The 14,946-nt window shown below is 46.3% G+C and overlaps 1 protein-coding gene across 1 annotated transcript; it reads right to left on the reverse strand.

Moving 5' to 3' along the window:
- Nucleotides 1-231: 231 nt before the first annotated feature.
- LOC137833979 (uncharacterized) lies at nucleotides 232-2,289 on the reverse strand. Its single transcript, XM_068642048.2, has one exon. It carries the CDS (start codon nucleotides 2,287-2,289, stop codon nucleotides 232-234), a length of 2,058 nt encoding a protein of 685 aa, XP_068498149.2.
- Between the last annotated feature and the right edge of the window lie 12,657 nt (nucleotides 2,290-14,946).

The following is a 14,946-nucleotide window of genomic DNA, read 5'->3' on the forward strand; positions in this document are numbered from 1 at the left end:
CTCTATGTGTGCCAAAAACATTTACCTTTCTATAGGATACATCAAACGATAATGAACTGAGCCTCCAAGTTTGGCCTCACCAACTAAGTGACAAGTTAAGTGCACCATAATTGTAAAAAAGGTAGGAGGGAACAACATTTCCATGTGGCAAAGAGTTTCAATGATACGGAACTGAAGTTTATCAAGTTCGGTTTGACTTAAACTTTTGCCACATAATTGTCGAAAAAATGATCATAGTTCTACTACCACTGCAGTCACATTGTTTGGTAAAACATTACGTATGGAAATGGGTAGTAAATGTTCCATAAGAATATGACAATCGTGACTCTTGAGGCCAAAAATCTTTCCAGCTTTCAAATCAATACACCTTGAAATATTACTTGAGTATCCATCTGGCCTTTTGATATCTTTCAGTGTTTGTAAAAACGTTTTTTTCTTTGCTTTTGACAATGAAAACAAACTTGGCCGAAATCTTCCTCTTTCATCCGGCCAAAGTTCCTTCCTTATACCCATTTCTTTAAGTACCTTTCGGGCATTTAAATTATCTTTTGATTTCTTAGGGTCATTGAGTAACGTATACAAAACATTGTCACAAACATTTTTCTCAATATGCATGACATCTAGACAATGGCGTAACAAGTTCGTCTCCCAATAAGGAAGGTCGAAAAATATACTTCTCTTTTTCCATTGTTCTACTCCAACAACTTCAACAACATTCTTTCCCCGACCCCTTTTACTTGTATGGATAGGTTCTAATGGTGTTCCAAATGTAACATTGACACCATGAACTTGTTCAAATATGTCTGACCCTGACAAATCTTCTGGTGCTTCCCTTAGTTCAGTTCTTCCGTCAAAAAGAGAACGACTCAGTATGAATTTGTGGTCTTTATGTAAAAATCGACGGTGTCCCATAAAGCTATATTTGCCCCTATACAACAAAGAAGACTCAGTGTCAAAGTTACAAGTTGGGCAAGCAAGACCAGTGTGCGTGTTCCATCCAGATAAATTGCCTAGGCCAGGGAAGTCACTAATTGTCCACAACAAAGCTGCTCGCAGTGTAAACATTTCTTTTTTAGAATAATCAAATGTTTGCACTCCATCAAACCAGAGCTCCTTTAATTCTTTTATGAGTGGTTGTAAGTATACATCAATGTAGTTTCCAGTCATTTGTTTTCCAGGAATTATCATGGATAGGATGAAAGAGGTTTGCTTCACACACTCCCAAAGAGGACGATTGTATGGGATGAGGACTACTGGCCATATACTATAACTTGTACTCATGGTTCCGAAAGGGTTGAAGGCATCACTAGCTAAGCCCAGCCGTACATTTCGAGGATCATTTGCAAATTCTGGATGTAATAGATCAAATGCTTTCCAAGCCTCAGAATCTCTAGGATGCCTCATCAACCCATCCTGGTTATCCTTTGATGCATGCCATGTCATAGATTCAGTTGTCTTAGAACTCATAAACAATCGTTGCAATCTTGACTTTAATGGAAAGTAACGCAAGATTTTTGCATATTGTTTCTTATCTTTATCTTTCCACTTAGACGTTTTGCACCGTTTACATTCTTCTAAGCTTTCATTCTCTTCACCCCAATATAGCATGCAATATTTTGGACAAGCTGGTATTTTGACATAATTAAGACCAAGTTTGTTAATTACATTCTTGGCCTCAGAAAATGAGTTAGGAAACTTAGCATGTTGAAATGCGTCCTTTAGCAAGTCTAGAATCATGGTCATTGCTTTATCACTCATTCTACACATGCATTTTATATGATACAACTTCAAAATGAATGATAAATTTGAATACTTGGTACAACCTTCATATAATGGTTCGTTATTGTCCTTCAACAACTCATCAAAGTTTGTATTTCCTTCACCATGCAGGATATCATCTTGTGCACCATCATCTTGAGTACCTTCATTAATGTGATCATCGTCATGCCCCACAAACCCAAATGCATCATTCAACATGTCTTCCATTGGATTACGAGATTCTATGAAATCTTCAATGACATGCGCACTTGTAACAGTCACAGACTCATTTCCACTTAGTCTTTCACCGTGCATATACCAAGTTTGGTAGTTTAGAGGAAAAGTGCTACATGTTAAGTGTTCTTGAACTACATCCCTTGTTTGCCATCTTTTGAAACCACACTTTGAACACGGACACTTTATGACAACACCATTAGCATGTCCAAATGCAAATTCCAAAAATTCATTCAAACCATTTGCATATTCAATGGTGTTTCGTGGTTTAGAAATCCAACTTTTATCAATGGGCATGACTACAAAACAAAACACCATAACAAAAAATTCCTTATATAAATGCATTAACTACATGAAATAGTTAACTGAAACCTACATTTACCAAACTAGCTTTTGGTACATTTTATTATCATACAAACAAAAATTTAATTTTGTAAGTACTTGGATCATACAAGCAATCAGTACCCTTGAAAACAGATCTGGATGCTTGAATATAAAATTAGATCCAAACCAATTTGCAAATTGATTTGGATCGATTATTGTCTCTATAAATTTCTTAACCATTCTATAAAGAACATATTTATCATGCAAACAGATTTTCAAGATTTGAGCAACACTAACTACTATAACAATTGTTGGACAAACAAGCAAATAAAAAAAAATAACAGAAATAGGTTAAAAGGAATGACTACATAAACCACATAGTAGCACTTTAGAATAATCCCATTATTAATTTTTTGTGAGCCAAAAGTAAAAATTTGATGCTGCAAAAGATAAGATAAAAGACAAACACCCTTTTTCTCCCTTTTCGTTTGTCATCGTACCCCCGGAAAGAAAAGAAAGAAGGATAAAAGTTGAGACTTAGCCTGCACAAAGAGCAAGGAGGAAAGCGCATGTACCTTTCTGAAAGGTTAAACTCAAAGTGGACTATGGACTTGTTTCTTCTGCATCTCCTCAAGTCAATTTCATAAATATTATTAATCACCTTCTAAAATAATTGTATATTTTTTCTGTCATGTGTTCAGTGACTTTCCTTTTTTTTTTCTTCTTTTATCCCTTCTTCATCCATTCTTACTATAAAATACAACTTTACCAAAGTAATAATTTTAAATTCATTAATATATATGTGTTAAAGTAGGATCGCTTAAAGGTTGAAAAGTCAATAAAGTATATTATACCAAGTTAGAAAGAAATATGACCTATATTAAATCTGATCATTAAATTTGATCCTTTTGGCTTGTAGCCTAAATGAAGTTTAAGTTGGATTCATCTGTTTTATAAAATAGAAATTATATTTAAAAAAGTCATATTACTTTAAAAAAATATTTATTATAATTTATATTCATTTATATATTAAATAATTATATTTAAAATTTAAATTTAATAATGTAATTTAAATTTTAGAAATACATATTTTTTTTAAAATTTATTTGTTTTTTTAAGAAAGTTGACTAAAATCACCCTTTAAATTGTTTAACAAAGATAGGACAGAGTCAAACTAAAAATAACAGTCTATTCTAAAGCTAAGTTAATCACTAACCAATACATTCCAACCTAACCAACAGGGTCATTCTTCCTATGATTACCATCCTTCACCTCATTACTCCACCTAAGACGAAAACACCTTCACACTTGTGGGCCATAGTTGCAAATTCCTATCACAAGCCCATCCCATTCTCCTTTAGAAAAAGATGTTTTAAAACTCCACTAACACTCCTTGAAGCGGTCCAGATAAACATTACCTCACTTCTTAAATTTTGCAGCTTTAGCATATTACTTTGGCTCATGCTAAGGTTTACAGCTCAAAAGCTGCCAAGCACTAAAACACCCTAAACAGGTAAAACCAGCACACCAAGATTGCTGCAGAAATTTGCATGACATAAGCCTAAGCAGTGGTTATAAACCTTTTAATTTTTCATGGTTGCTAAACACTCTCAATCCTTTTAAAAGAAAAGTGTTTTTCAAGCTAAGTGAAAAACAACCTGTTGTTTTGTCGAAACAACCGATTGTTTTATACTTAGGTGTTTTTAGAAAAGGTTGAAAGCTGTTTTTCAAATGCTGAGCTGTCAAAACCAAAACAACCGATTGATTTGAGGAAACAACCGATTGTTTGTTTTGGTACCATAACAGAAAAATGGTTTGTGCTTTGATTGAGCATTAAATGATTTTCCAACTGTTTACGCTGCAGTTCTTAATGCTTTGATCAATCTTTATATGCAATTAATAGTTTGTTAAGATTTGATAACAAACAACAACTTTGATGTATACAGAAAAACAAATTTGAGATTTTCACTGATTTTGAGTTTTTGAAAAGTTGAGATTGCTTGGAGATTGAGATTGATCAAAGAGTGTGAGATAGGATTTTCTGCTTGTATTGATTTCAGATTTGTTTCTGTAACAAGTGTAACCTTGTGTGTTTGCTGAGAAATGTTGTGTGTTCTTGAGGGGATCAAGATCAACATTCTTAGTGTTGGTGTGTTGACCAAGAGAAGTGTGTGTCTTGAGGGGATCAAGGTCACTTCTTTGGTTGTGGTGTAAGTGATCTAGGTTTGATTGCTTAGTGGAATTCCTCATTGGTTTCTTAGAAGACTAGATGTAGCAAAGGGTTTAGAGTGAACCAGTATAAATCTCTGTGTGCATTTTCTCTATCCCTTAACTCTTTAAATTCATTTTTTATATTTGTAAACTGGTATAAACAACCGATTGTGTTTCTGGTGTTGTGCCTTTTGATTTGTGTTTTGAAAAACTGATTTCTGAATCAAGATATCCTCGAAGTAATTTCATTCAAGACCGAAAAGTTTTCAAAAATCCTCTTTAAACCATTCACCCCCCTCTAGTTTAAAGTCATACATTCTAACATCTTAGATGAATGGTCAAGTTGAATAAGCTAATAGAGTTTTATTGAGAGGTTTTTAGAGGAGGTTGGAGAAGGCAAAGGGAACTTGGTCAGAGGAAGTTCCCAGAATTTTGTGGTCCTATCACACCATCCCTCAGTTAACAACTAAAGAGACACCCTTCAGTTTGGTGTGTGAGTCAAACACCATGATACCAATAGAGATACAAGAGATCTCTCCACGGTTCCAAAGCTTCGTTGTTGACGAATCTAACGAAGGAAGGAAGGTGAACCTGGACTTGTTGGATGAGGTGCATGAACATGCCCGTATTAACTCGGAGGCTATAAAGAGAAGGGTGGAGATGAGGCAAAAGACCAAGACAAGACCTTGGCAGTTCAAGGTTGCCGACTTGGTGATGCCGAAAGCACATCCCTACCTTTTAGAAAATAAATTATCTCCAAAGTGGACTAGCCTGTTTCGCGTAGTCGAGGTGCTCAGAAAGGGAGCGTATAGGTTGGAAACCCTGGAGGGGGGAACCATTCCTCGAACGTACAACGTGGCAAATCTCTAGTTTTACTTCAGTTAAGATGTTTTGTTTTAATGCTTTGTTTTTTGACAATGTGATGTTTACAGTGATGTTTTTTTCCCTCGATGGGGTTTTTGCATTTTAAGGTGTTTGATCAAGAAAAGGCACGAATGAAAGCAGGATAACGGGGCGTGTGATCGACGTAGACGTGCGAGGACAATCGAGTCAACCGGCAGGAACATTTGGCGCCCACCGTGGGGCACGATTTAAAACAGTCCTATCCGCAAGAAGAAAAAAGATTAAGAAAGATGAAAAACACGAGGCAAGGATCTGTTGCACCGAATGGAGGTGAAAGCCTCACCCTGCAATAGATCATGGAAAGGATGCAGGCTCTCCATGAAATGGTGGCTGCGTCGCTGACAAGGAATGAAGAATTGCAAAGAACCAATGAGGAATTCTGCAAGGGGTTGCCGAATCAAGGGGGGAACGTGAGATGGAGGATCGAGAACCCACGACGCCACCTAGAGAATTCCCAATGCCATTCTCGCAGGCGATCATGGACACTGTGATACCAGGCACGTTCATGGGGGCCTAAAGCCACCTTCACAGTTGCAGAGGACCCAGAGGCTCACCTCACGGCCTTCCATACGCATATGATGTTCGTTGGGGGCTCTGACGCGGTGTGATGCAAGTTTTTCATGAGCACTCTAGTGGGAACAGCGATGGATTGGTTCATCAACCTCCCTGATGGCCATGTAACGTCGTTCACACAACTGTCCAAGCTGTTCAGGGAGTAGTACATCGCGAATCGGGCTCCCCCACCTATCTCTTACGATCTCTTTGCTGTAAGACAGTATCAGGGAGAGTCCTTGAAAGAATTCCTCAATCGTTTTGGGGCGCAGGTGGTGAGGCTAAACACCAAAGAGAAAACCATGATTGTGCATGCGTTCGGGAAGGGGATCGTGTCGGGGCCCTTCAGTTAGTCGCTCATCAGGAACCGCCCCAAAACTTTCGGCGAGATAAGGCGTCGAGCGGTGGCTCACATTGCTACGGAGGGAGAAGTCAACGAGAAGCGCACGTGCGTTGTTCCCACATGCCCACGAGCACTAGGTCGACCTCAACCCCTGAGGGTGCATGAGGCAATGACAGAGAAGAGGGCTCCAGCGAAGCAGCAACCTTATGGGCCCAGAGAGCCCCAAACTAGGGGACACGCAAGGGAGAATGTGCCACCAAGGCACAAATTCGTGGTGGAACTGAAGGACCTGATCGCCGTTCCCAATATAGCGGAGAGATTGAAGATACCCACTAAGTCTGACAAGAAGTTAGGGCCCAACAAAAGTGTCTGGTGCGAGTTCCACCAAGCGTTTGGCCACCCCATACGCAACTGCTTGGCATTGGGACACCAGTTAGATGAGTGGTGAAGAGTGGTTTCCTGAATGACTACTTGGCGGGGTTGGAGGAAGATCAGGGGCACGAGATACCCGTGCATGACGAGGTTCATACTATCGCTGGGGGTTTTCTCAAGAGGAAGGTGCACCGCTTCTCAGCGGAAGAAGTATGCACGAGCAGTGATGTCGGTAGAGGCGTAAGAGGCAGACGACGCCCTTGACATCGACCTTGTCTTCACCAGGGCCGACCTTCGAGATGTTGTCCCCCATGACAATGACCCGGTGGTGATCTCAGTAGTGACCGCGGGGAGAAAGGTGCACCGTGTGCTGGTGGACCAGGGAAGCTCGACAGACGTGATGTTCTGGATGACTTTCAACAAGCTGCAGTTGTCACCTGACCTGCTAAGGACTTATATTGGCTTCCTGTACGGTTTCGCGGGAGACCAGGTGGAGGTGCGTGGGAACTTGGAGCTGAGAACCACATTCACAGATGGTGTCCCGTCCCGTACGGAGAAAATCAGGTACCTCGTCGTCAATGCCCCCTCTGGTTATAACTTACTGTTGGGTAGACCCACGCTGAAAAGACTGAGGGCGGTGGCATCGACGAGGCACATGAAGATGAAGCTGCCTAACTTAGGAGGGAAGGTGATTACCATCATGTCAGATCAGAAGGAGGCTAAAAGGAGGCTAAAAGCCCGGGATAGGAGACCCGAACCAGCAGGGGAAGTCCTGGAGAGGGAGATCGGAGGTAGGACGTTCAAGCTTGGCAAATCACTAGGCCAAGCAGCACAGTATCAAATTGCCGAGGTCATAGCACGACATCTAGATGCCTTCGCATGGTGCACCTCGGACATGCCAGGCATAAAGCCAGACTTCCTGTGCCACCGCCTCACCATGGACCCCAAGGTCAGGCCTGTCCGCTAGAGAAGAAGCAAGTTCAATGAAGAGAGGCGGCAGGTCATTAAAGAAGAGACGAAGAAGCTGTTGAGCGGCGACCACATAAGGGAGATCCAGTACCCTGAGTGGCTGGCCAACGTGGTCTTAATGAAGAAGGCCAACGGGAAGTGGAGAATGTGTGTAGACTTCACCGACCTCAACAAAGAGTTCACGAAGGACTTCTATCCTCTACCAAGCATAGACGCCTTGGTAGATAGTGCCTCGGGCTGCAAGATGCTCAGCTTCCTGGATGCCTTTTCCGGGTACAACCAGATCAAGATTCACACCAGGGACGAGTGCAAGACAGTGTTCATGACAGAGCTGTCTTGTTACTGTTACACAGTGATGCCCTTCGGACTGAAGAATGCAGGCGCCACTTACCAGAGGCTGATGGACAGTGTGCTCGCGCTCATGATAGGGCGAAATGTGCAAGCCTACGTGTACGAATGTGCGTGTTTAGGGTGGAGGCCGGTAAGTTCTTAGGTTTCTTACTCACGGAGCGTGGGATAGAGGCGAATCCTGAGGAGTGCGCTGCAATCCTTACGATGACAAGCCCAGTCTCGGTGAAGGAGGTGCAACAGTTAACAGGGCGGATGGTCGCTCTGTCCATATTTGTATCAGCTGGAGGAGACAAAGGTCACCCTTACTTCTAGTGTCTGAGGAGGAACAACAGGTTCATCTGGACCTAGGAGTGCGAAGAGGCGTTCCTCAAGCTGAAGGAGTACTTATCCAGTCCCCCAGTGTTGTGCAAGCCACAACTAGGTACTCCACTTCGCCTGTACTTCACTGTGACGGAGCGGGCGATCGGTTCGGTCCTGGTGCAGGAGCATGACCAAGTGCAAAAGCCTATATACTTAGTAAGCAAAGTATTGCAAGGGCCTGAAGTAAGATACCAAGCCCTAGAGAAGGCAACCTGGCGGTGATGTTCTCAGCTAGGAGACTTCGCCATTATTTCTAGAGCTTTACGGTATTGGTGATGACATACCTGCCTATCTGTAAGGTGCTACAGAAATCGGACGTGGCGGGAAGGATGGTACGATGGGCAGTGGAACTTTCAGAGTTCGATGTCCAGTGGGTGCTCTCTGTAGACGGGTCCTCTAACCAACAAGGCAGTGAGGTAGGTGTCATCTTGGAGGGACCGAACGGGCTTTCGATTGAGCAGGCCCTACGGTTCGCCTTCAAGGCCAACAACAATCAGGCGGAGTATGAGGCCCTCATCGCTGGCATGCTATTAGCAAAGGAGATCGGAGGGCAGAGTCTGTTGGCAAAAGGCGACTCCCTATTAGTCACAGGTCAGGTGACTGGGGAATACCAGGCCAAGGACCCTCAGATGGTTGCCTACCTAGGGTATGTCTAGATTCTGAAGGGGTCATTCGCGGTGTTCGAGCTGGTGCATGTCCCAAGAGAGCAGAATGCTCGAGCTCACTTGCTAGCTAAGCTCGTCAGTTCAGGCAAGGGAGGCAGGCAGAGAACGTTCATACAGGAAACCCTAAAGACACCTTAAACATTCACCGCAGATAACCGGGTGGGGGTGCATCAGGTCAGCACGACAAGAGGAGGGCCAAGGAGTCATCAGTCATTGACTTAGGAAACATTCCAGACTCCCAAGGTAAGCCTATATCCAGTCCTGGGGGTGGAGTCAATGCAGGTTTGCCTGGTCGAAGGAGGAGATACATGGATGACGCCCTACAAGCGCTACTTGGTTGATGGGATACTCCCGTTGGAACCCACAAAATCCAGGAAACTCAAGAAAAATTCTGCAAGTACACTCTCATTGACGGAGAGCTGTTCAAACATGGGTTCACAAATACGATCTTGGTATGTGTAAGTGGAGACCAATGCGTACGGATAATGGCGGAACTCAACGAAGGGATATGTGGGAGTCACATTGGTGGATGATCTGTAGCATCAAAGGCCATTCGTGCGGGGTACTATTAGCCAACCGTAAGTGAACACTGCACGAGGTACGCACAACAGTGCAAGCAGTGTCAACAATATGCTGACTGGCACAAGGCGCCACCAGAGGAGCTCAGGTCGATTTACAGCCCTTGGCCTTTCCATACATGGGGAATCGATATTTTGGGGCCCTTTCCTTTGGCGATAAGGCAGATGAAGTACCTCGTGGTCGCCATAGAGTATTTCCCGAAGTGGATAGAAGCTGAGCCAGTGGCGCAGATCACGACCCACAAGATCCAGCACTTCGTGTAGAAGAATATAGTGTACTGCTTTGGGGTACCGCAACGTTGTGTGTCTGATAATGGCATGCAGTTTGCAAGGCAACAACTGGGTAAGCTATGTTCAGAGGTTGGAATAAAGTAGGTGTTCGCATTAGACGAATGGGCAGGTCAAGTCTGCCAACAGAGTCCTTCTCAGAGGTTTGAATAGAAGGCTTGAGAAGGCCAAGGGAACCTAGGCAGAGGAGGTTCCTAGAATAGTGTGGGCTTACCACACCACTCCCCAGTCCACCACTAGAGAGACACCCTTCAGTTTGGTGTATGGGTCGGACGCGATGATTCAGTAGAGATCCAGGAGAGCTCGCCACGCTTCCAGAACTTCATGGCTGAAGAGTTCAACGAAGAGAGAAAGGTGAACCTGGACCTATTGGAGGAAGTCAAGGAGGAAGTGAGAATTAAAGCTGAAGCTGATCCGATCGGTCATCGGTAGTCGATGACATCAGCATCAGAGAACCACGTGGACCACTCGCAGGGTGACACGTGGACCAGGTGGCAGAGAGGTAGGGGGACGATCGCCAAGAGAGGTGATCGGTGGTCAGTAACCAAGTTACCACCGACAGATCAGGCGGCAGAGAGGTCGGGGGATAGATCACCCAGAATGGTGATCGGTGGTCAGTAGCCAAGTGACCACCAGCAGACCAGTTCCCAGACTCGCGCCTGGGGGCAGAGCGCGAGTAGCGAATAAACACTGATCAGTCATCGGGTGTATTGTCATCGGGGTCTCGTGTTACACGCAGTTAAACTGGGACTAAGGTTCCCAGCGAGAGCGTTACGCATGGACCTCGCATGAGCACACCTCAGGGAAGCATGCACGAGAGTGGCCTGAGGGAACTAGTAAACCAGTCAGTGATTGGTGATTCCCTCAACCCATTACGTGCGTGACACCGTGAAGGGTAAGCCGTTTACGCAGAGAGCAACGCTTGGTGAGTGTGCCTAGACCAGCCACACCTGGCGTTCTCTTAAGAGTATGCGTTTTACCCAGGTGGGAGAAATATCCTAAGTTACTCCGCAAGGGCGTAACTTAGGCACACAAAGAGAAGCGCTAGAGCCCTTCCAGTAAGTGACACATGTGTGGTTAGATGTGAGTTGCAGGCCTCCACGTGTCATCATCTGAGAGGGGTGCGGTCCAGATAAAAGTGCACTCCGTACCACTAAGGGTACAGACAGGCGCAGCCAAGCGCAGAGACGCGCATACGCGCACAGACTCTCCCACCCACATTCTACTGATTCTGGAGGAACATTGTCTCAGAAAAGCATAACAGGGTTCTGACACATGCCAGAAAGCATAACAGAATTCTGTTAGGCCCAGATACAGAGAGAGACATAAAATAGAATCAGGGAGAGATTGAGGGGAGGGAGGAAAAACAGAGTGCAAGTTTTTCTCACATACACATTTTTACTAAGTTTCCAGTTTCTGGTGGTTCTGTTGAACTAACTTGATCGTCGGAGTGCAAATGGCCGCTAGAGGCGCCGTCTGTGTATTTTGCAGGCCACATTTTGAAGACATCTGAGAGGGAGTTCAGAAGGTGGTACTTCAGGAGACGCAGTCGCGAAGACAGGGCAGAAAGTGTTACGAAGCGATCCACCCACGTTCAAGTTGCCGGCAGGATCAATTGGCGCCCACCGTGGGGCCCGAGTGAATCGTTGTCCCATATATACCACAGTTTTAAAGCTCACCAGAGTTTTATCAGTTCCTCTGATAGAGAAGATGCCTAGAAACAGACAACCATCACCTGCGCCATCCGCTGATGAAGGAGCTGTGACAATGGCGCAGGTCCTGGAAATGGTGCGCACGCTGCAGGATAACGCAGCAGCGTCGAAAGTCGAACAAGAAAGGATGCAGACGGAGTTGGCCGCGTCGCAAAGCAGGAACGACGAACTGAATCGTGTCAACGAAGAGTTGAGAAGAACGCTGCAGGCGCAGAGGGAGCACGTTGTTGACGAAAGGGTGTCTAGGCAGCCTTCACCTCCAAGGGCATTTCCCATGCCATTCTCCCCTGAGATTATGGGAACCATGGTGCCTTCCAACCTGGTGGGGGTAAAAGCGTCGTTCAAAGGGGTAGAAGACCCGGAGGCGCATCTGACGGCATTCCACACCCAGATGATGTTGTCTGGGGGCTCAGACGCTGTATACTGCAAGATGTTCATGAGCACACTGAGCGGAATCGCCATGGAGTGGTTCGTGAGTTTACCGGAAGGGCATATCACGTCGTTCTCTCAGTTCTCGAAGCTCTTCATTGAACAATACATCGTCAACAAGGCACCTGCAGTGGTGTCCTACGACCTGTTCGACGTACGCCAATACCAGGGGGAGTCGCTGAAAGACTACCTCAACCGTTTTGGAGCTCAAGTGGTTAGACTACCCAGCAAAGATGAAGACATGCTTGTGCACGCGTTTAAGAAGGGAGTGCTGCCTGGCCCTTTCAGTGAGTCTCTCATCAGGAGCCATCCCAGCACCTTTGCAGAGATTCGACGGCGTGCGGTGGCGCACATAGCGGCAGAAACAGAAGTTTCTGAGAAGAGGGGAAGTGCTGCACCACCCAGACCGCGTGGAGGGCAAGGAAAACCGCAGCAAGCGAGGGTGCATGAGGCCAAAGAGGGGAAGAAGGTGCGGGAAAAACCTCGTCCCTATGCACCAGGCAAAGACCAGAGTAAGGGGCGTGCAAGGGAGAATAACGCGCCCCCAAGATACAACTTCATGGTGGGGTTGGCGGACCTCATCGCCCTTCCTGCCGTAGCAGCAAGACTACGAGTACCAGAGAAGACAGACAAGGTACTCGGAAGGAAAAAGAATGAATGGTGTGAGTTTCATCAGGCCTTTGGACATACACTTCATTCCTGTTTGGCGCTGGGACACCAACTGGCAGAGTTGGTGAAGTCTGGCTTTCTAGCAGATTACCTGCGTGAGCCACAGGGTGATCGCGCGTCAGGATCCCAAACTGGAGAGCAACAGCATGAAGTCCCTGTGCATGGGGAAGTGCAGACGATCGCTGGAGGCTTCTCTGGTGGGGGATGCACAGCTTCACAAAGAAGGAGATACACTCGATCTGTGATGGCGGTAGATGCAGTGAATGAGAGTCATTACCCTGAGGTGGACATCGTCTTCAGGAAGGCTGACCTACGAGACGTTGTCCCACACGACAACGACCCTGTGGTCATTTCTCTCATCACAGCAGGAAGACGAGTGCATAGAGTACTCGTGGATCAAGGAAGCTCGGCGGATGTCATGTTCTGGCCAACGTTCAACAAGCTACAGTTGTCCCCTGATCAGTTGAGACCGTATACTGGTTGTCTCTACGGTTTCGCAGGGGACCAGGTAGAAGTGCGGGGATACATCGAGCTGAGGACAACGTTCACCGACGGAACGGCAGCCCGCACGGAAAGGATAAAGTACCTGGTGGTGAACGCCCCTTCCGCGTACAATGTCCTGTTGGGGAGGCCAACGCTCAATAGACTGGGCGCAATACCATCGACAAGGCATATGAAGTTGAAGCTGCCGTCGATGGAAGGGGCCGTGATAACCATCAAATCGGATCAGGCTGAGGCAAGACGCTGTTATGAGAACAGTTTGAAGCAAAAAAGAAGTGTGTGCCATGTCACCACAAAACCACCACCAGGCGTGCGCGGAGAGCGATTGGCGGTCAGGGAGACACAAGGCACGATCACTCCTCGCGAGTCAGGGATCGCGAGAGCGGTCATTGCCAGTGAGAGGAGGCCCCACCCAGCTGAAGGATGGGTCGAGGTGGACATCAGGGGAAGAAAATTCAAGCTGGGGGGATCCCTCGTTGAAGAAGAGCGAAGGCTGATCATGGGTGTGATCGAGAAGCACATGAATGCCTTTGCATGGTCATCATCCGACATGTCAGGAATCGACCCCGATTTCCTCTGCCATCGTCTATCAATGGACCCCATGGTTCGACCGGTACGGCAGAGAAGAAGGAAATTCAACGAGGAGAAGAGGAAGGTGATCCACGACGAAGCGCAGAAGCTCCTTGTCGCAGGGCATATCAGAGAAATCCAGTACCCCGAGTGGCTAGCGAATGTGGTACTGGTGCGGAAGGCAAGCGGCAAATGGAGAATGTGCGTGGACTTCACTGACCTCAATAAGGCCTGCCCCAAGGATTCTTACCCCTTACCCAGTATAGATGCTCTAGTCGATAGCGCCTCGGGGGGAAAGCTACTCAGCTTCTTGGACGCTTTCTCAGGGTATAATCAGATCAGGATGCACCCAATGGACGAATGCAAGACCGCGTTTATGACGGAACGGTCTTGCTACTGCTACAAGGTCATGCCATTTGGGTTGAAGAATGCGGGGGCTACCTACCAGCGGCTCATGGATAGGGTGCTCTCGCCCATGCTGGGAAGGAACGTGCACGCCTATGTAGATGACATGGTGGTTACGTCCCAAGAGAAGAAGCATCATGCAGCTGATCTGGAAGAGCTATTCACCACCATTGCCAAGTATGGGCTGAAGCTCAACCCTGAGAAATGCATATTCGGTGTAGAGGCTGGGAAGTTTTTGGGCATCCTCTTAACAGAGCGAGGAATCGAAGCTAACCCGGAGAAGTGTGCGGCGATCGTGGCGATGAGGAGCCCAACGACGGTGAAGGAGGTGCAGCAGCTCACCGGCCGCTTGGCAGCACTGTCCCGGTTTATGTCTGCTGGTGGGGAGAAAGGTCACCCATACTTCCAGTGTCTCAAGCGCAACAGCAGATTTCTCTGGACGCAGGAGTGCGAGGAGGCCTTCATTAAGTTGAAGGGATATCTGGCAAGCCCACCAGTCTTGCGAAAGCCCCAGGTAGGCATCCCTCTCCGTCTATACTTTGCTGTTACGGAGAGGGCAGTCAGTTCAGTCCTGGTGCAAGAGCTGGACCAGGCCCAGAGGCCTGTTTATTTCGTCAGCAAGGTGCTGCAAGGCCCTGAAACCAGGTACCAGGCCCTCGAGAAGGCTGCTCTAGCGGTGGTATTCTCAGCCAGAAGACTCAGGCATTATTTCCACAGCTTCACAGTGGTGGTGATGACTGATCTGCCTATCC

Source organism: Phaseolus vulgaris, chromosome 5, assembly GCF_051622355.1.
Source record: "Phaseolus vulgaris cultivar YP4 chromosome 5, ASM5162235v1, whole genome shotgun sequence".
Classification (NCBI taxonomy): domain Eukaryota; kingdom Viridiplantae; phylum Streptophyta; class Magnoliopsida; order Fabales; family Fabaceae; genus Phaseolus; species Phaseolus vulgaris.

Bases quoted from the DNA above. Each gene is read 5' to 3' on its own strand.
- LOC137833979 (XM_068642048.2), bottom strand. From the start codon at position 2,289: ATGCCCATTGATAAAAGTTGGATTTCTAAACCACGAAACACCATTGAA.